General features: G+C 42.0%; 1 protein-coding gene across 11 annotated transcripts in view; it reads right to left on the bottom strand.

The window, feature by feature from the left end:
• Positions 1-20,959, bottom strand: part of STAC (SH3 and cysteine rich domain) — a 126,391-nt gene that overhangs the window by 64,293 nt on the left and 41,139 nt on the right. For 10 of the 11 annotated variants that reach the window (XM_011363601.2, XM_023535203.1, XM_023535369.1 and 7 more), the window contains exon 2: positions 15,536-15,812. In XM_011363601.2, coding sequence (XP_011361903.1) covers positions 15,536-15,812 — 277 coding nt within the window. The remainder of the gene's footprint in view (positions 1-15,535; positions 15,813-20,959) is intronic. The other variant, XM_023535246.1, reaches the window with a different exon arrangement.

Here is a 20,959-nt window from a genome sequence, read left to right as displayed (position 1 = left end):
ATAGGAAGGTGCTTCTAAGAACTATACTGAACTTGGTAGGGAGTGGTGAACTCCTATTCATCCTTCAGTGCCCAACTTAAATGTCACATTCTTTATGGAATTTTCATTGACCTCTTCCTCCTTAGGTAGAGCAATTCTCTTACTTAGTTTCCTTAGAACTTTGTATATTCCTTGGGTCAGATATTTACATGTGCATACCCAATTATTTATAAACACCCCATATTTATTTAGTCCCTGTGGAAAGAATGAAATAAATATCTATGTAAGACACAAAGTTATAAATCTTACAAAAATTTAAAAGTAGCTCTTTTCTCTATTATTTCTGTACTTCATTTTCTCTTTCCCAGGTACCTACAGCCATCCACATAAGTCTTAGTGACTTGCTGAGTTAAGAGTATCACTGGACCAGAAAGATAACTTGGACCAGCATCACTGGTATCCCCTAAGACCCTGCAAGGAATGCAGAATCCCAGGACTGAACCCAAACCAATAAAATCAGGATGTGCATTTCCCCAAGATTTCCAAGTGATCTGCATGCACATTTAATTTTTCGAGAAGACCCGTCTTAGAGACCAGTAGCCTAGGGATAGCAAATACATAGTATATGTGTTGAAGAAGCCCTTCATTTTGTATTCATGGCAGACATCACAGTCACAATAATTATTTCATTGAGTTATGGTGTAGCTTTAGAAACTTCTCTGGGCAATCACTGCCAATCAATTATTATGGAAACCAACTTGCCCTCTCAGATCTAGCCAACTCTCTCATTTTACAGATAAAGAAACCCAGGCTCAGAGAAGCCAAATGATTTGACAAACATTACACTATTTCTTCATGGCAGAGCTGGTATTAAAATACTAGCTTTCAGCCTCTTGGTCTAATGGTCTTCTTGTTGCACCATTCTTGGAAGTTAAGCAGACATACATCAAACCAGGGTTTGCAATGACTTCTTTTCACACCATCTCAAAAGGAGCCCTAGGTTACCTGTCACTGTCCTCCTAATGTGGTGTAATAAGAAGAACATGAGCTTTGGAATTAGAGCAATACAGTTTGAAGTGCTCCTAATACTTTAGATATCACTCAAGAGTTAGAAAGTTTTTTTTTTTTGCTAAAGGGAAAAAAGGGGAACATATTTTCCAATGCAGTTGAACTTTAGTCATGAAACCCTGATTAAAAGTAACCCATCCTATGTCTCCCCTACTGTAATTTCAATTGAACAAGATGGTTTTCAAGTTTTTTTGGGAAATTCACTAAGATAGTTATTCACCAGAGACTTGAAAGGCCATCAAACAAGCAGAAAGACCACTAATGATCGTGACGACCTCTGGGCCATCTTTCCCTGCCTCCTTGCTACACTACAATGTTTCCAGCCCCTTCTTAGCTTAAAAAAAAAAAAAAAAATTAATGGCATTCATTGTTTATAAATGCCTCTGTTGATCTTTCCTATTTCGGTTCCTGACTACTAGTGGAAAAACTCTCCTTACTTCCCCCGCCCCTCGCCCGCACTGAGCTTCAAAAATAGTAACAGGAGTTGGATTGGCTCAGGGCTTTGAGTTTGGAGTCCACAGCCTTTGCCCTCTGGGTCATCAGTTCACATGGTAATACCACGGCCACCCAGCTTTCCTCCTGTTTCGTGTGTTTGGCTTAAAGTGCTGAGAGGAGACGTCCTCCTGGATGATCACTTTCTCTTGACCATCTGGAAACTATCTGGACCTGACATCCCTGACTCTGGTATTAATAATCTCTGCTACTCTGCCTGTGCCTCTTCTCTGAGGTCTGCAGTTTTCACGACCTCGTCTGCTTTCTTCAGAACTGTTCTTTCAGCTTAAGGTTTGAGAATTTGTATTTATCTTTGGATCGCCCAAGAAAGGATTGACCAGTCTACACACTACCCCTTCTCTCCATTCCCTGAAGTGCTTGTGCTTTCTTAGGAACTTGACCACTACTAATATCAACCTTTCATACATAAAGATAGCTTTAATAATAATGAATAGTTTTTAAGTTTAGAGTTCATGAAGTGTGTGTGTGTGTGCATGATATATATATATCATGCACACACACACACACTTCATGAACTTCATGATATATATATATATATCATGCACACACACACACACTTCATGAACTCTAAACTTAATATATATATATATATCGCTTTATCAGTAAATTCGATGAAGTAGGTATTATTATTTTCAATCTCATCTGAAAGACACCAAGATTGAGAGAAGGTAAATTCAATTGTCCAAGGTCAGTCAACCTACTAAGTGCCGAGCCAGGATGCAAGCACCCACTCCTGACTCCTCTACACCTTTCTGCGCTCTCTCTTGGTTCTCTCTTGCAGGTCTGAGTTTGTTTGTGACGATCCACTTTTAGATGTTCACCAGTGCGATTGATGATGACTGTCAAGGGTAACGAATGAAGTTTCACCTTCTACAAATCTGATGGGACAAAGACCTTATTTCTTTCCCTTTGTCAGTTACTGAAAGGATTAGAATAAGCATTAAGCTAAGGAGTTTGAGTGTAAGTCACTTCAGGCAGTGAGCTAGTGCAAGCACTCCCGAGAAAACCAGTAATTCAATGTTTGCTTTCAGAAGAGGTTTGGCAGTGTGTGTAAAGTGGATGAGGAAGTAGAGATGAACAGATAGAATATAATTTAGGAAGTTCTTGAAGCAGGTCATGTGAGATGTGCTAAAGCCTGGACTGGGGCGGGAGCAGTAGAGAAGGGAAGAAGGGCCTGATCGCAGAGAAATCACAGAAGTAGAATTGACAATTTGCTCGTGGATGGGCTTTCTGGAGAGAGCAGGCAGAGAAGAGTCAAAGATGTTCTTGAGGTTCTGGCCAGGTAGCTGAGAGCATGCAGGTGCCATCTGCCCCAGCAGGAGAGGACATCAGTGAAGTGGCAGGTTTTAGGGGAGAAAGGGGTACTTTGTTCTATTGTGGACATATTTAAGTATTTCAGCAATGACAAGGCATGTGAACAGCAAAGTTCTGGCAATTGAAGTGAGAGCCTAGATCTTGAGAGAGAGGGCAGGCCAGTAGCAGCACATGTCCCTGTGGCAGCAGGACAGGAAAACAGGAAGCAAAGAGCCTTGAAAGTTACTACTAACTAAACACTGCTGCTTTGGGGCACTGTCTCATTTAATCTTACACCAACTCTATCAGATAGGTATTTTTTACTTGTCTCTTTAAAATGAGGAAATGAATGCTCAGAGAATGTTCCTTGAAATTTCTTCTCAAGCAAGGATATCAGGATGATCTCATGGAAAGTGATACAGTCCTCCTGTGTCAAACACAGTCACAGTGGTTCTTGTCTCTCCTCAGTTCTAATGATAAGTGATTCTTGTTACTTCTCTTTATGGTGTTATAAACAGGGTAAAGATGGTGTTAGGATCTTAGATTGTAAGGGGTCAGGCATAGGCTGAAGTGGACGTGAATTTTTTAAAGCATAATCCTGCTGTGTCAATGGAAATACACATTTCCTGTGTGGTGGAAGGTGGGAGTGTGGGAGTGTGTGTGTATGGTATATACATGTACACACAGGTATAAGTGTGTGCACTCATGAACTTTGTTGTCATGTTGTTGGGGAGAAAAGTGCAGGGTAGATATAGGCTTCTAGATTTTCTTTCCAGGTAAGGTTAGCATGTGAAAAAATAATCTATGCTTTGTTTTTCTGGTTGCACAACCAGGCAGTGTTTGATAAGCTACAAAGAAAATGCTTTAGTAGGATTTAGCCATGTATTTCTCTTGCTCCCATTCTCTGTCCTTAATGGCTGGGTTATGATGTACAGATGTCTCCCATAGAGAGAGATGCTATTACTAAATAGCATTTAGCTGTCTCCCATAGACATCTGTACATCATAACCCAGCCATTAAGGACAGTCCGTCTGTCTCCCATACACAGACAGACACTTGCCTGATGTTTTGAGTCTCAGGCACACACAGAGGACTGTCCCATTTTTTCTACTGGCCCAGTTCAGTCATTTTATGATGTGGTATCCACTGTGACTGCACAACCAAGGTGACCATTCCAAAGTAGGTCTGTGGAGCATTCCCTGTAATGGAAGCTGAATGTAAGTGCAGGATACACATTTTTCCAACAGGTCTTCATCTCCCTGTAGTTATAACTGGAGATGGCCAGTTCCTGTAGACCCTTAGCCTCCACACATGAAATTAATTATGGGACAAAGGCAGGCGGCCTCTCTACATTTGTCTGCCATGGCTTGGTCTGAACTTCAAGGAGGAAGATGTGAATCAGCAATAGCACAGTCAGGAAAAGGCTTTGGATCTTCAAATTTAGAAAACTCTCAAAGTATATCACAGTAGTGTCTGCTTTCTGTTCATCAAGCTCTTCCTTGAATAATTTCTCCTCCTTTCTTTCTGCTCTAGGTACCACTTGGTCAATGGGACAAGGAGAAAATGTATAAAGCACAGTAGGTCTTGGAAAAACATGGAAATATATGTATTCAGAATATACTTGCTATGACATTACTAAATAGCATCTAGCTGATGACCTATAAGGAATAAGTAAAAATTTAACAAAAGATCACCTTAAATTATAATTACATCCTCTCTGGGTGGTTATACATGCAGTGAAAATACTTTTCCGTATTGTCATTTCTTTCTGTTAAAGTATGATTTTAAAATACAAATCTCTTCTTTGGGCAAAAAAACCCATTATTTTTCTGAAAGATCTCCTCTCTGCTGTGATTCAGGAAATCACCAAAGCACTTTAAACATCATGATCTATAATTGAACAGGGATGATCTCTTTCCTTTGACTATTTTTTTTTAAAGATTTTCCCCCAAATTTGACCATTTAAGACTTTAGTCAATTACTAGTAAAATAAACAGTTCACAGGAATGAAGTTTTGCATTTTCTTTCTTATACTGATAAGATAGTGGCAGTGTCTGGTAACTTGGGAAATTTTTATTTGGTGGAAAGCTGTACACACATGAAGATTCTTTTTTCACTACTTGGCCCCTTCCTTATTCTTGATAGTCATAAATTGTTTAATGATGGGATGGAGACGGGAGGCAGTGTCCATGTCTTCCTAATATCTGCATATGTGCACATTGAGGAAAACAATTAGGAACATGTGTAGAAGTATAATTAACATCGTTGAGACTAACTAGTCTCTAACCGTTCCTTTGGCTTCCTGACTTCCCCAAACTAGTCCCCTAAATAGGGTTCAGATATCTTCTCATCTGTGATCTGGCTTCAGGACATGTCAGTCTGATCACCTGGATGAGGGTAGGAGATGGGATGTCCTTGGCAGGCCAGTGAGAACATCATGAGGCCTGTTGTTAACACACTTTGCCCTCTGAATGCTACAGCATGTCATGAAAGGAGGCCCAACAGGTCTCAGCTTAAAGTGGCAGGGGCTCCTACTCACTTCATCCAGTTTCTAGGTAAGTTCTATTCCCTTTTCCTTTGCTACCTCTCAGTCTCCCCACTTGAATTTACGAAGATGTTAGCTATCAGCACAGGGCCTGGCACATAGTTGGCACTCAATGTTTGATGGATAATTGGTTACTGAGATTACTAGAGTTCTACCATCTTAATTCTGAATATTTTGCTTTGTGCATAATAATAATAATAATAAATAATTCTGATATAATATTTCTCATTGGTTGAGCACTCATCATTCATTCATTCATTCATTCACTTAACAAATTCATATTGAACAATTATTACAGAATGGGTGCCAGCTTAGTACTAAGGATGCCACAGTGAACATGACATCCCACAGCCTCCACCCTTTGGGCCCTAAGCTGTCACATTCGCCCTTTGCCTCGTCTATGTGACTGTATTACATAACCTATCTCCTTTATTCCTTTCAACAATGCCAGAAGAGAAGACATATTTTGAAGGGTTATACTATGTTAAACAAAGACAATTATAGACAGCACCTGCTTTTGGTTGACAATAAAATACAAGAGAACCAGATATTATGATAAAGGAGTCAAAAGAAGAAATTTTTAAAAAACTCGAAAAAGTGCATGGAGAATATAGGGAAGCAAAAAATAAAATTTTGCAATTGAAATCCTTATTGGAGATAGTGAAGAATAGAACTGATACTACAGAAGATTTAATTACTATCATAAAGCAGTAGTTCCTAGACGGACTAATACAGAAGGGGAGACTGTGCTACTGGCTTCAGTAAAAGCAGAGTGGGCAGGGACAAGAAGCCACAGAATATGGCTGAGGGACATTAAGTGGAAACAGCAAGAAGCCCTGAATTGGTTTCTGCTCACCAATCAATCCAATCTGCAAGAGATTCATTACCCAAGCAAGTGGGGCCCATGGCAATTTAATCTCATATACCTCTGGTGCTCATGTTCTCTTCTTGAAAAATATTACTGAAAATATACCCTACACAACTAAGAAACAGAACAAAAATAAGAGCTTAAAAATGAAGATGTTATGTAATAATAGACCTCGTGGTAAATACTGAAATCTGTTAGAACTAGAAATGTCTAAAAGGATATGTAAATTTTGCTATAATATGTACACATATCTTAAGATTTAGTCTGAAGGTCTGAATTGTAAAACATTGGAATAACAATAAAAATCTGGAATGATAAGAGTGCTATACTGAATTTGCAAAAATAAGAAGTAGAAATACAATTTCTGGCGGGACGGGAGTTGGGATTAAAAGTTTGGTGAGCTTATCTAGAATAACAGAGGAATGAAAATACCATATTTATTTTTACTTTAATAACCTGAGAAATGGAGAATAAAGAATGTTTGTTTTTTTTTTTTTAAATCTCATTAGGAGAAGAATACATTATTCACCTTCCAAAAACATGGTAGGTTAGAAGAGGAAAGAACACATAAACCACACACTGCTAATACACACACACAAAATGGAAGGAAACAGGAAACACAAAATAGAAATCATATAGTAATAGACAGAAAGAAAGCCAAATATTTCACTCATAGCAATAAATGCAAATCCATAAACCTCTTCTATTTAAGCATAAAAATTCAGGTTGGGGGAAAAAAGGAATCTAAAATCCAATTAAATATATATTTTTTTCTTTTCAAAAAAAGCACGTAGCTAACGTGACAAAAAAGGTTTAAAGGGTAGATAAACGCATATCAGGCAAATATAAAAAAATAAGTTGGAGGTATTATTGTAACAGAAGGTTTTATGACAAAAGTGTTAAGCAGGACAGGATGTTATTTTATTTGAACAGGAATATTATGAACAGGAATATTATGCACTGTGATAACCCTTTGTGAGCCAAGCAACTTTGCATTAAAATATGCAACACAGATAGAAATGAAGAGAAAGATGACAGGCGAGAAAATAGGGCTTCTGTGTCGAGCTTCCTTTTGAGCAGGCTGGAGCCTGGATCTGCCTGGGAGTGACTTTTAGAAGTATTAAAGATTTTTCCGTGTTTTATTTTTAATTTGCTTCTATTTCTATTGGTTAGAATTTAAAGGCAGACTATTTTTTTTCCCACTCACTAATTACTACTTTTTCAATGTTCACTAAGTATCAGGTGTGTGCTGTGTTAGCTGATGTGGGAATAGGCACATAAGTCAGACCTGATATGTCTTCAAGGAGCTTGCCAAAGTCTAGTCTGTTTGGGAAATGTCATGCCATCAGAGAAAACAAGTGGTCACCCAAGAACTGGAGAAAGCATTTTAATTGGGTTTTGATAGATTTGGGACTGGGTTAGATGGAGAGATGGAGCAGGAAGGAAGGGCACTCCAGATGTTCCAGAAGGAACAGCAGAATACTAGGGCACAGAAAAATGGGCTCAGAAACAATATTAGAACCTTCCACAGGGAACGGGGTGTCTGAGGGAGAGTGGTGAGAAATATGGTAACATGGGCAGTCCTCTCTACCTCCCTTCGTCCTGTCTTCTCTTGTGACAGCAGTCAAAGAATTTTACATTTTCAAAGTGATGACTTGCAGGTCCCACGTGCTTCCCCAGAACATAACAAGCCCCTAACAGGTATTACTTCCATTTCTTTGTGAGACTCTAAGATCTTTCCTTCCTTGGAGCCCACCAATATCCATTTCTGCTCCATCTTTGCTGGAAGGAGTGTGGTTTACTTTTTTATTTAGGTAATTTTCAGTGAGAGTTTTCTTAAAATGAATAGTAGTTGACAGCAAGAATAAATTTTCAGAAAACCAACAGAAGATGCTTGCTTAAAAGTATTTTTGTATCCCTTTAATTGAAAGATGCTACGTACAATGTTTTCTGAGGACATTGAACCTGAATCGAAGTCTTAATAAGTCATTAGTGAATTTACAACTTCATTGTTTAGTGAACACAGCTTTGTCTTTTTAGTTTTATGTATATATGTGTGTGTGTGAGAGAGAGAGAGTGTTTTTCCATTCAAGGTTTGGTTTATCGGTCTTTTTGAGCAATCAGATGAGGTCAAAATAGGTCAGGAAACAATTAAACTAACGTTCTAACAAGAGTAGAGCAGAGAGGTCCTGGACTCGGTGTAATGTAATATTTCCTCATGTTATATTATTCATTACAATGGCAACACAATGCTATTTGTACAACATTATCAGGGGTCCATCTGCATTTTAAATTCATTCCTAGTGGAGGATGTTTTTATATTGCATCTTGTAGCATTAGAGTATATTTATAGATGTAGTGATGCTGTTAGTGCCTTGTCCAGATCTATTTATCATGTTGAGGCAGTGAGTGTTAGATGCTGTAAGAGTCCATGGGTGCCCTTTATTCAGAGAACTGTTCTCAGCCAAATGGGGTCCTCTCTGCCTGGGGTGTCACACCCCACTGCCTCTTGGAGACAGCCATAGTCAATGGCTAAGTGACAGGAGTATACAAAGGCCAGCTTCTCTGTCTCAAGGTGAGACTACTAGGTGATATAATCCTGTGTTCCAGAGCACCCCATGGGTAGGACCAGTCTGAAGCCAGTTCCAGCTGAGCTCATATCCTTGCTTAGCTCCTTCCCCTGGCCCTCCCGTTTCTCTGATTCCCCTTCTCCTGAAGGCACTCCCCACAACAAACCATGTTCATAAGAATCTCTATTTTAGTTCTTAATTCAGGTATTTTTGCCTAAGACAAAGCCATTATTATTTTCCATTATTGGGAAGTTTGAGAGTTAATAATTCTTTGACTCTACATTGACTGTATAAGAAAACTTGAAATTTTAGGCAGTGAAATCTGTTTTGCTAAATATTTGCATAGAAAATACGAGCCCATTTAATATGCTGTGTCTTCTGAGTGGACATCAACTAAAAACATCTAGTTGATTTAAAAAAAGTTTTGGAAACAAGGTATCTGGTAGTAAATAGAAGAATGGAGTCCCTTAGAAAAACCTTAATTGATGGAGTAGACTAATGCATTGAGTTAGTTAGTATATGTTGACTTGTTCAATTCTTTGAAATTTCAATGAGATGCAGATTACCAGAAGGAAATCCAATGCTCTTTTGAAACGAGTCACTGTAGATAGTTAATTCAATGTAAAGACAGAGTGTCATAGATGGAAAATGTTTAGTTGATGCACAGTGAAGATGCACAGTGAAGATGAGGTCCCTACCCCTCGCTCCCATTGCCGAGGCCTAAGCATGGCAAGAGCAGATGTGCCTGGTGGAGGAAGAATGTCTATCCAATCAAGAACAAGAGGATTCTCTTAGTCTAAGACTTGGTCTTGAGTCCTGTTGACTCAAAGAGTGGGACATCCAGAGTGGGAGTTGACAAGCACACTTGACTGCCTGTTTCTCATGGGTCTCAATGATTACCTTTGGCTCATAGGCGACCACATTTTTCTGGAAAGGGATAGTCTAAGGGGGTGATCATGAAAGGTAAAAAAATGTCTTGGAGGCAAGATTAGATGGGCAGGAAGGCATGCCACATGCCTGCTTAACCTGATAGGCCTGGGAACCAGGTCTGTAGGGGAGGAGCAGTCTCAAGTGTCAGGGGCAAGGGCAAGGGCAAAGCTGGCAATAGGGAATGAATTACAGAGTGAAACAGCTAAGGAAATTATAAGCAGATGGTCAGGGGATGAGGCTGAGGTCCTGGTCTACTTTTATTGGTCACTTTCTTGTGGCAAATGTATAGCTGTTCCAGTTTCAAGGCACAGGCAGTCAGGCAAGGCCCGGAGTGAGGCCTTGTGAACCTAACTCCCAGTGTCCATTCTAACTCAGAAATCCTAGACAGTGAGGATGCCAGATTCCTTTTATTTTTTTAAAGAAATATCCATCAGCTAGAAACTACATAAATGAGATTTGATTTTTCTTGGCCATTATTATATAACCTTTAGTTCTCAGTAGAAAGTAGAAAAAAAAAAATTGCTTTAATATATTTTCTAAAATGTCATTCTAAGAGGATAATAGCAGGTGGTCTTTTCCTAGAATTCAGAATATGAAGATGACCTGTGACTCGAAGAAACAAATCTTCAAGTGATGTATGTAGAGACAAGAGGCTAGATTTGAAGAGGAAAGAAAGAGAAAAGGAACAGTTCAACCGTGCTCTACTCTCACTGACTAGAAAGGCCTATGCATCGTTTCAGGAAGTTAAAACATTCATCGGCTCTACTTCACCTCATTCTTCTTCCTCCCCTTACTTCCTTCTTCCTGCCTTTTCTCTCTCCCCTTCCCTCCTGCCTCTCTAATTCCCCCCACCCCTTTTTAAGAGGAAGTCTACTGTTTGGTTTACTTTGTTTGTATCTTTGAATAGAGCAGCAAGTATTGTTGACTACTTTTTCCCCCTCTTTCTTTTTTAAGATAAAAGGGCAGCTACAATACAAATTTAATTGTGATAAGAGTATCACAATTAAGTATAGCACAATTCTCTTTAGCACAGGGCATGTTTTCTTTTGTAATTTTCAAAAGAGTCTTTCAAAATTATTGCTGTACTTGAGGTATACCTAGAATCCTCTTTAGGGCAATGATTGTGACATTCCTCAGAGGTGAACTCATTTCGTTACTCATTTTAAAAACACACATTCTGTTTGTCTTTTCACGCTGGTCACAATGAGATTTAAAATAGACTTGTCATCACCTACTTAAGGGTTATGAATAGCACTGCCTTGAAAAGGCCCGGTGGAAATTTGTGTAGAAATTGAAAGCGAGGAGTCAGACTCAGAAGCTACTAGCAAGGCAAACACAAAAACTAAATTGGAGGCCAAATGGCCTAAGTATTCTGAACATGGAACACAGTGAGAACCCCTCCCCACCGTGCTCGCAGTCAGATGCTAGGCGTCACATCCAGATGGAGAAGTAAAGTGGAAGGATATGACCTAGCAGAATCTACTGAACTAAAAGGATTAGCAATCCAGAGACCATTCTCGGTACTGTGGTAGATTGAATTATTTACTCCATTCTTCATCCCTTTCTGTACCTGGGCCCTTTGCCAGGTGGCTTTGTAGTCCCTACTACTAGAGGCAGAGTATATTTCTCCATCCCTCGACCTGGGATTGGCCTACGTTCTGCTGGAATGCCAGTAAAAGTGACAGTCACCTCCAATTTAAGGCCTTAATAGGCTTTGTAGGCTTCCACTTGTCCTTGCCATGAGAAGGACATGATATGGCTAGCCCGCTGGTCCAAGGAAAGAGTAAGAAATATGAAACAGAGAGAAGATGAAGTAACTGATCTGAGTATGGATCAGCCAAACCCCAGCTGATCCAAAGATGCCTAAATAAGAGTAAAAGAAAGCTACTTTAAGCGCTGGAGTTTTCGAATATTCGTTTAGGCAGCATTGTTTTTGGAAATCCTTGATTCACACAAGCACTGTTCCTAAATGTGGCCTGTTTGAAGAAAGAACATGAATAATAATGAATAGAACGTGAGAATGTGAGTAGATAATGGTTTTCTGAAGATGAGGACAGGCCTTGTATGTATGGTTATAAGAGGGGCTGACATTGCCCCCCATTTTGAATATCCTTCCCTTTACCTGGGTCTTGGTCAGGGGTAAAGAGAATTGCAGAACCTTGCCTTCCTGGCCATGTTGGAAACCACTGATCTGTCCAGTTTCAATGATGACAGACACTGGCCTCTTTGGAAAGCGACAAACACGTCAAGTCTCATTTCAAAGAATGTAAGATAATTAAATAAGAAAAGACCTTCGAGACAAACTATGCCCGACAGAAGTTAAACCACACGCTGCTCACAAGGCAAGCCATTCAATTACAGGTCAAGTGCTTCAGTTAAATGATTAGATTCTCACGGAAATTTGCCTTTTGACTTTATCTCTTGTTCCCAAACCTTCTTTCTAAAGGCATGTGGAATTGGTCTCTTGACTCTTCCAATATGGCGTTTTAAAACACAGCTGCACATCCTAAATCTTTCCACATCAAACTCCCAGGGTTCTTCACAATTTTCTTTTGACATACCATATGCAGCATTATGAACACTCTCTTTTAAACACCCACTTGCTTGTCCATCCCTCACAAAAAACTAAATGCAGAGTTAGAGATGATGCTTAAGGTGTATGCAGAACATTGCTACGTAGATGATGAGAGACTAATTACTTGTGGTTATCGGGACATTATTTTTTCATTATTTATGCTTATTAAGTTAAAAAAAATTTTTTTCCTATAAACTAATTTGGTTTACCCTCCAAATATCTTTCTTTGTCTCAAGGAGACTAATGATTATTTTCTCTTTTAATAATAATAATACCAACTCCAATGGGCTCCCTTTACTAAGAGCCTACTAGATGCCTGGTACTTCTCCTCTGCCAGTTCACTAATCCATACAAACCCGAGAGTGGTCTTATCATCTCCATGTAAAATGAGGACACAGGTTCAGTGTAGGAGTGTCGCTGGCACTAGGTCACACAGCCTCACGGGGCTCAAATTCGGGCCATCTGATTCCATGCTCATGGTCTTTCTACCATCCTCACTCCCTCATCTCATTTTATCTGGCAAGGGAAAGGGCTAACTATGACATAAGAATAGTCAGGAGCAAAACATGGGTCACTGCTCTCTCATTCTGAGCACCAAACAGAAAGGTACCTCTTTGCCCAGTTTGAATGAAAAGGCCTCTCATCATGTGACATTACAAAGCCATCAGCTGAAATACAGCCATTGCATGATTGACGTCAGAGTCAGATGGAAAAGAATCAACAGAAGCCAGTTTTGTGATTAGCCAAGGTTTTCTCTTCTGATTGTACAAGGTTTTCTCTTCTGATTGTACAAGGTTTTCTCTTCTTCTAGACAGCCTGCCTAGAAGAACGGCCCCTCCCAAGGATGTCCATGTCCTAATCCCCAGAACCAGTGAATATGTTATGCTTCATGGCAAGGGGAAATCAAGGTTGCAGATGGAAATAAGGTTGCAGACCAGGTGACCTCGAGATGGGAAGATTATCCTGGGTTATCCAGGTCGGTCCAGTGTAATCACAAGGGTCTTTGGAAAGAGGGAGAGTCAGGACCACAGTGTGAGAAAGATGCAAGCTGCCACTGCTGACTTTGGACATGGAAAGGGGCCACAAGCCAAGGTGCAGCAGCCTCTAGAAGCTGGAAAAAGCAAGAATATAGATTCTCCCCTAGAGCCTCCAGAAAGGAACGCAGCCCTACTGTCACCTTGATTTTAGCCCAGTGACACCTATGGAAAAGTTTTGGCCTCCAGAACTTTAAGGTAATAAATTTGTGTTGTTTGAAGCCACTATTTGTCATCATTTGTTACACTAGCAAAAAACCACTAATACACTGGCAGGAAATGTATGTACACTGGTTGCTAATGACTCAAGCTACCCCTTTCTCCAGAAAATTTTCTTCAACGGATCATAAGCCACCTTGTCCAATGGGTAATCAAATGGCATCTGTCATGGGAACAGGAGGGAAAGCCACTGATACCAGGATATAAAAGGCTGGCTTCAAGGTAGGACCGACTAGTGCAATTCATGTGCCAAAGCTCCCGCAGGTCAGGCTGACAGAGACTCCAGCTGAGACCATGTCCTCGTTTAGCTCTTTTCCTGCTCCATCCACTTCTCTCCCTCTCCTTTTTCCTGATAGCACCAACCCCCTAATCCCCTCAATAAATGAGATATAACTGTCATACTCAGAAGAGATGCCAGGCCACAGGGAAATGGCTCTGAGGGGGAGATGCGGGGTTGAGAAGGAGGGACATCTGTCAGGCGAGAGGAGCTGGAAGGTGAGCAGAACATATACTAGCTTTTTGCCTAGGGCCATACCGGGCTCTGGCCCCAGCTTGACTATCTGAGGCTCTTGACCTTAAAAGTGCTCTTCTCTGAAGCATTCATTGTCAAACCTGAAGCTGAGTGTCCAGGCTATAAGCGACTAGGAGCCACAGCATAGGCCTGGCGTGGGGACCAAGGGGTGGAGAAGACTTGTCTCTCACATCCCTTTCCTCTCTGTTCTTCCTGGCACTCTAAGCATTCAAATAGCTACACGTCTGAGGTATTAGCACCGTCTCAGGAAGATAATCTACAACTGATGGCCTTGCATCTGCTGATTTTCAGCCTTATTTTCCTCTCCTGATTCCAGCTTCTGCCTTTCAGCTTCTCCTGCTGAGGTTGGCAGGGAGTTGGGGGTGGGGGTACATCCTCACACCCCCTGAGAGCAGACATTGGCCTTTCCTTTTTTCTCATGTTCTGTGGTGACTGGTCAATTACCAGGATACACTGCTGCTCTTGAAACCACTGGTTTAAATTCACTTGAGTCCCACCAAATTCCCTCCGTCTATTTGGTCACTGAGCTTCTGACACAGGAGACACAGAAGAATGTGAACTGAGGAATCTCTGTGCATGTGGCTCTGAATGGCCTACGTTTTCCTTTTATCTGAGGCATCACAGGTCACTCTTTTCATCTGGGTACAACCCTAGGACTCTCAGGCTACCACCATTTCTCTGAGGTACCACAAGTGAGTTCTTTCCAGGTTCAGAGCTGTAATATTGGCTGAATCACCTTTCTTGCCTGGTTCAGTACCTCCCCAAGGTCCCCTCATATGAGAATCATCCTTCCCACACCTGCCTATCTGGGTCATTCACCTGGAATTCACCAAGCGATAGGCCCTTCCCCAGGCTGCCCCAGGTAGACATCGCCACACACATGTAGTGGATGCTGCCATGTGGCACTCCGATCCTCCTGCAGAGCTGAAGCATTCGATCCCCAAATGCTCAGTGTCTTTGCCTCCCCCTGATTCCCTCTCTGCTAATTGCCCTCAGCTAAAAAAAAACAAAAAAACAAACAACAATAACAACAAAAATACTGCTTTATTCAAAATCATGTCCCCTGCCCAGGGGCTGCCCATACCCAGCAAGAGGTGATGCAGGTGTACGAAGTCCCAGATCTTCAGTCTCAATGCAAGTTACACTATCAAGGGCTAGAACTCCCTGGGGGAATCCACTGAGGGCTTTGTTACAACTGTAGCACAACCTAGCTTCTCCCTCTGCCCAGTCTTGCTTCCTTTACCTTTGCACAAATACTGTTTCTCCAAAACACACCCAAGCAATCCTCCTGTGTGTACATCTCTGAGGCACAAAGTCTGTCTGCAGGTACCAGAACTGTGCTATACCACTCCCCCTTGGCTTTTCACAGGGCACTGGGACCTGGAGGAGAGGACAGGGGATAGGCTTACCCACGATCATGTGGTTGCAGACATCACAGAAAGTGGGCTTCTTGAAGATGTGTTCCTGAAAGGCATGGGCCTTGCCACTGCCCGGATGCAGACCAGCCCTGGTGGGTGTGGACGTCAGGCTTCCGGGGGCAGGGAGTGGGCTGGAGTTGGGGCTGACCTCAGCCAGCAGGTCCGCTGGCAGCTTCACGTCGCTGTTGGTTCGCTGGAAGAAGTTGTCAGCACTTTTGCTCCGCAGACTCTTGGTCTTGAAAGAAAGTGATCGTTTTAGTTTCTGGAGCTGCAATGCAATGACAAAACAGACTCTCTTACGATCAGTCGTGCAGACTCATGCTGTGAGGCTGGGGTCCGCTCCACGCACCGCTCGCTTCCCACTGACACCCTAGCCCCCAGAAGGCTCAAACATGTCCCTGTGTGGGTGAGGTCCACTCCATGCACCGCTCGCTTCCCACTGACACCCTTAGTCCCCAGGAGGCTCATACATATTCCTGTGTAGGTGGGGTGATGTCAGTGGCTTGAGGGTATTCGGCAGCTGCTCACTCTATCCCCTGACAAGCCAGACTATAGAAAGAGGTTCCGCATTGGCTTAGCTTCTGCCCCTGCTCCTCTTTCTTGCCTCCTTGAGGTCCCACCAACGTGCTGTTAAAGTATCCCACAACATTGAGTTTTTGACACCAATGTCTATAATGCTGGGGCTTCTGCTGGCCTTTCTTCCTTATGGTCACTTACCAGCCATTTGTCTCTCTATACACAGCAAAACAGTAGAAGCCACAGTCAAACTCAGAATCAATCTGGCTAAACTATCCACAGAACACAAACCAGAAACTCTCAAGCCTGCTTGGGTGTGAAGCATATGGATAAGGAATCTGCATATGTGTGTACCTCTGTGTGTGCGTGTGTGTGTGTGTGTGTGTGTGCGTGCGTGCGTGTGTGTGTGTGTGTGTGTGTGTGTGCGTGTGTTTGGGGAGGACACAGTGTGGAATTATCTGTCTGACTTTCTCTGCTCTTCCTCCTGCCCTGCCGCTTGTTTTTGGCCATTTGGCAAACTAGACCATTTCTCGTTAGCCTTTGGGACTCATACAGAGGCACCAAAATGGATTTGGAAAAGTACCGACTTCCAAAAGTCTGAATTTGGGCCAATCTGTACCCCCAATCCAGTCCTCGATTTGGAGCTAGAGGGATCTTTTTGAAACACAGATGTGAGCTTTTGAGGCTGTTGTTTAAATTTCTTCACGAAATTTCTTTTGTTCTTAAATTTAAAGAAAAGTTTATTGCCATGGGCTCCAAGGACTGGCAAATTCTGGATCTTGATGAGAGCGTGTACCACTGTCCACCTTGCTCTGTCCACCCCAGTCACAGTGGCCTTTTAAAAGTCTCTAGTGTTTATTATGCATTTTTATTACCAGCCCTTAGTACATAGTTTTCCCTCTGCCCAGAAAAAAGAAATAAACCACTTAGCAGCTGCTTGACCTACAATAGGTCACTTTGCCTTTAAGATAGTTCCTTTTGTAATTGAATATCCACGGGGACTTGGCCTGTTGCCTGGAATAAATGTTTATGGCCTGAAACTGCAGGCAAAAAGGTGCTAAGCACACTATTCTAATAAAGGCCCGAATCAAGTGTGGTCAAACACACTTACAGGACATATAAGGTGAGTTGATCTGGAGTTGCCAAGCCTAGCCACCTCTGCATCACCTCCCACCCTCCCCGCAACCACCGCCACCAACTTCTATCTAAGATCAGGAAGATATGGAGGTCTTTACTGCTGAGGGTAGACTGCAAGAATGCCACAGTTCCGTACCCTGGATTGGGGGTACAGATTGGCCCAAATTCAGACTTTTGGAAGTCGGTACTTTTCCAAATCCATTCCCCTTTGCAATGCGACTTTGCAGCTCCTCCCATCAAAGGTGGAACATGTTTCCCCACTCCTTGAATCTTGATGATTTTGGCAATTTGACCAATAATATAAAGTGGTAGAAGCAACTTTAGGCCAGTTCCAAGCCCAGACCTCAAGATGCATTGCATGCTTCTGTCATCTCTCTTGGAAATGTGCCAAACTGCCATATGAACAAACCCAACTTAGCCTAAAGGATGATGAGAGATGCATGGTCCAGTCACCTCCCATCACTCAAGTGAGACCCCAGAAGCAGAGCCACCTGCTTCCTTGTAGGGACTGAAGACATTTACATGAGACCTGAAGAACTGTCCAGCTGAGTCCCACTCAAATTATCAACCCACAGAACCACCAACTAAAGAGGTGACTGACCATTTAACATTAAGTTGGGTATCTGTCGTGTGCACACAACACAATGCTGTTCTCCCCACCTTCCTGGCACGTGGTGGGATTATACTTTGCTGCCCATTAGAAGTTGGCTGTGGCCATGTGAAGCCAACTCACCACTTCAGGAAGCCATATAAGGTGAGGCCCTGCAGGGCCCTCTAGAGAAGCCCCACTGGGGCCAGCAATGGGACATTACCAGCCAGAAAAGGCTAGTGAGAGAAGCAACAGCCTCCATAGACAGATCAGAAACAATGGGCCAGCCAAGACTCTTCTCTTGTCTCTTTTCATCTGCCCTACAGCCCAAACCCACCAGAGGAGCTGGAGCTGTTGAAGAAGGAGGAAGGAGGTGCTCCTGAGTTATTTTGGAGTTGTTTGTTACTATACAATAACCCAGTGCATCCTGACCGACGTAGGAGAATGGAGTCATGAGCCCCTGGAAACAGTATTTATTTTGAAAAGGACCCTCTGTCTCCAGAGAAGCTAAGTTAGAGGCAAGCATGAAACAATCACTTTTAGAAACTGAGGCGAGGACATGAAAGCAGCAAAGAGGCAGAACACATCTTTTACACTTCAAGTCCTTCCCGCTATACACTGGCCTGGTGCTGGAGGAAGGGAGATTTAAATAGGAGGTGAGATTGAAGTTTTATTTTAGACGGATTTAAATAAAGTGTCCAGGAAGTTAAGGAATCTGCCAATATTTTGTCATGGGCTATGCAGACCCAGGGAAGAGAGGTTTATCAAAACAAATACCATTGTATAGAAAAATAAACTCATTTTCTGTTTCTCCTCCATGGAGTTTAGCTGGTTCAATAAGTTGGCTACTCTTGTCTCAAAAAATAGAACAATAACACCTACCCTGATTACATCAGGGCACATTTGTGAAGGTTGCAGAGGATAATGTATGAGAGAGCTGAGAATTCCATGTGATACAAACAGAGGAGGATGATAGGGTGGAAGAGGGGAGGGAGGAGCTGGCATTGTGGAGCTAGCCTGAGTGCTTCACCAGGTGATCCTTCTTCATCTTCCCAATCATTCAATAAAGACTTTGTTATTTTTCCCCTGGAGAAACGGAGGCTGAGAAAGGTTGAGAAACTTGTCCAACATCACACACAGCTTATGTGATTAAAGACCAAGTTTCAAAATTAAATCCGCCTTCCTCTAAACCTCATACTGGTTTGTTGACAGAGGTTGAATGGGGGCTAGAGGAAAGCTTCCATCGCACCCAGGCACATGGAACTACTTCCGGTGGTCAACGAGGGAGAAAAGGGATGTGGAGTGGGAAAGCAAATCTGCTTTTGGGAGCTATTGCTTTTATTTTATATATCTCAAATTATAAAAGTGCATGCTTTCTTTATCAAAGGGGAGTGAGTATCAGACATCACTGTATGGCCTTCTGCTGCCAATGCAAGGGAAGTGCTGGGGTGATGCCTACGTACACGCAGTCTGGTCCCCCTCCTGTGCTCATGTGCTTCCTTCAAACTCTTCCATGGTGTGTTATGTTCCCCAAAAGTTTAGTTCGATGCCAAGAAACCTGGAACATTTTTCTTGCCCTGAAGGATGTGGCTGGAAATTGTGTCAGAGACCTTTGGCGCCTGCCTGCCTCTATAGCTAGAGAATTTGCCTTGGAAGCCAATGTGACATTTGTTATTCAAGTGGACAGTTTAAAAGAAATGCCTACAAGTTAAACGAGTCTGAGCAGTGAGCTCAAAGGAACATGCTTTCTCCAATTATCCCTAAAAGAGCAGAGGCCAAATGAGAACATACAAAATGCAGAAATAGAAGCAAACTCTGATAATAGCAGATGTCACAAAATGGTTAGCTTCCACACATCACTGCCACAACCCAGCTCCATTCTACTTATAATAATAATGGTAAAAGAAACAGATAGTTTTGAGGACTTTACTATATGCTAGAAACTACTCTAAATACTTTACTTCATGTAATCATCCCAGCAACTCTACAAGTAAGAGATCATTCATTCATTCACTTATTAAAATAATTCTCTAATAAACACTTATTGGGTGACTACTGTGAGGCAGACATAGCCCTTGGCTTTAGTGATACAGCAGTGACAAAAGTAAAATCTTTCCCCTTAAGGTTTAACATCTAGTGGGTAGAAACAGAAAATAAATAATGTAAAAAAGATGTATAATAATATAAATTTGGGTAGGGATAAGGGCTATGAAGGAAATTGAAGGCTTCTCTGACAGGTAACATTGGAGCAGAGATATGAAGGAAGTGAGAGTTTAGCTACTTTAGAGAAGAGCATTCTGGGTAGTGGGGAAACCAAGGGCAAAAGCCCCTACAAGAAAACAAGGTAGATGTTTGTGAGGAGCACCAAGAGGTTAGTGTGTCTGGAGCAGGGAAATGAGAGAGAGAGAGTAGAGAGGTCAAGGGCCAGCTTCATATAGAACTTGCAGGTCATGGCAAGGGTGTTGGAATTTATCCTAAGGGTGATGGCTTTGAGCAGGGATGTGATAGGGACTGACTCTTATTTTAAAAAGCTATTCTGGCTGCTGTGTGGAAAATAAGACCATAGGAGAGCAAGATGGAAGCAGGGAGACCAGTTGAGAGACCCTTGCAATTATCCTGGCAAGAAGTAATTTTGGCTTGGCCTAATATAGTAAGACATGGGGCATGTTTTGAAGGTAGAACCAATTGGGTTTGTTGAGGGGTTGAATGTAGATTATGAGGGAGAGGGTAGTTGAGAATGATTTCAAGCCTTTTGGTTTGAGCAACTAGGTGAATGGAGGGACTGCTTACTGAAAGGAAGAAAAGTTGGTGTAGGGAGTGGGGTGGGGATCAGAGTTGAGTTTTGGGTAAGTTTAAAATGCTTGGTTTGAATTCTAGTGTTGCTGCCAAGTAGGCAGTTGGATCTATGATTCTGGAATTCAAGGAACAGGTCCAAGCTGCAGTAATGCACTTGGGAGGCATGAGCATATAGATAGTATTTGAAGCCAAGAAACTAGATGAGATCACTACGTATTGAGTACAGACACTGATAAGAAGTGATCTGAGGACAGAGCCCTGGAGCATGCCAATATTTAGAGCTCAAGAAGATTAAGGACAAAGAAATCTGAGAAGGAGGAGCCAGCAAGGAAAAAGAAAGATGAAAAAGAGGGATGTTTTAGAATCCAAGGGAAGAA

This window comes from Pteropus vampyrus, unplaced genomic scaffold, assembly GCF_000151845.1.
Source record: "Pteropus vampyrus isolate Shadow unplaced genomic scaffold, Pvam_2.0 Scaffold1, whole genome shotgun sequence".
Taxonomy (NCBI): Eukaryota; Metazoa; Chordata; class Mammalia; order Chiroptera; family Pteropodidae; genus Pteropus; species Pteropus vampyrus.
Note: the sequence above shows the minus strand (reverse complement) of the source record. Positions and strands in the feature narration are given on the sequence as shown.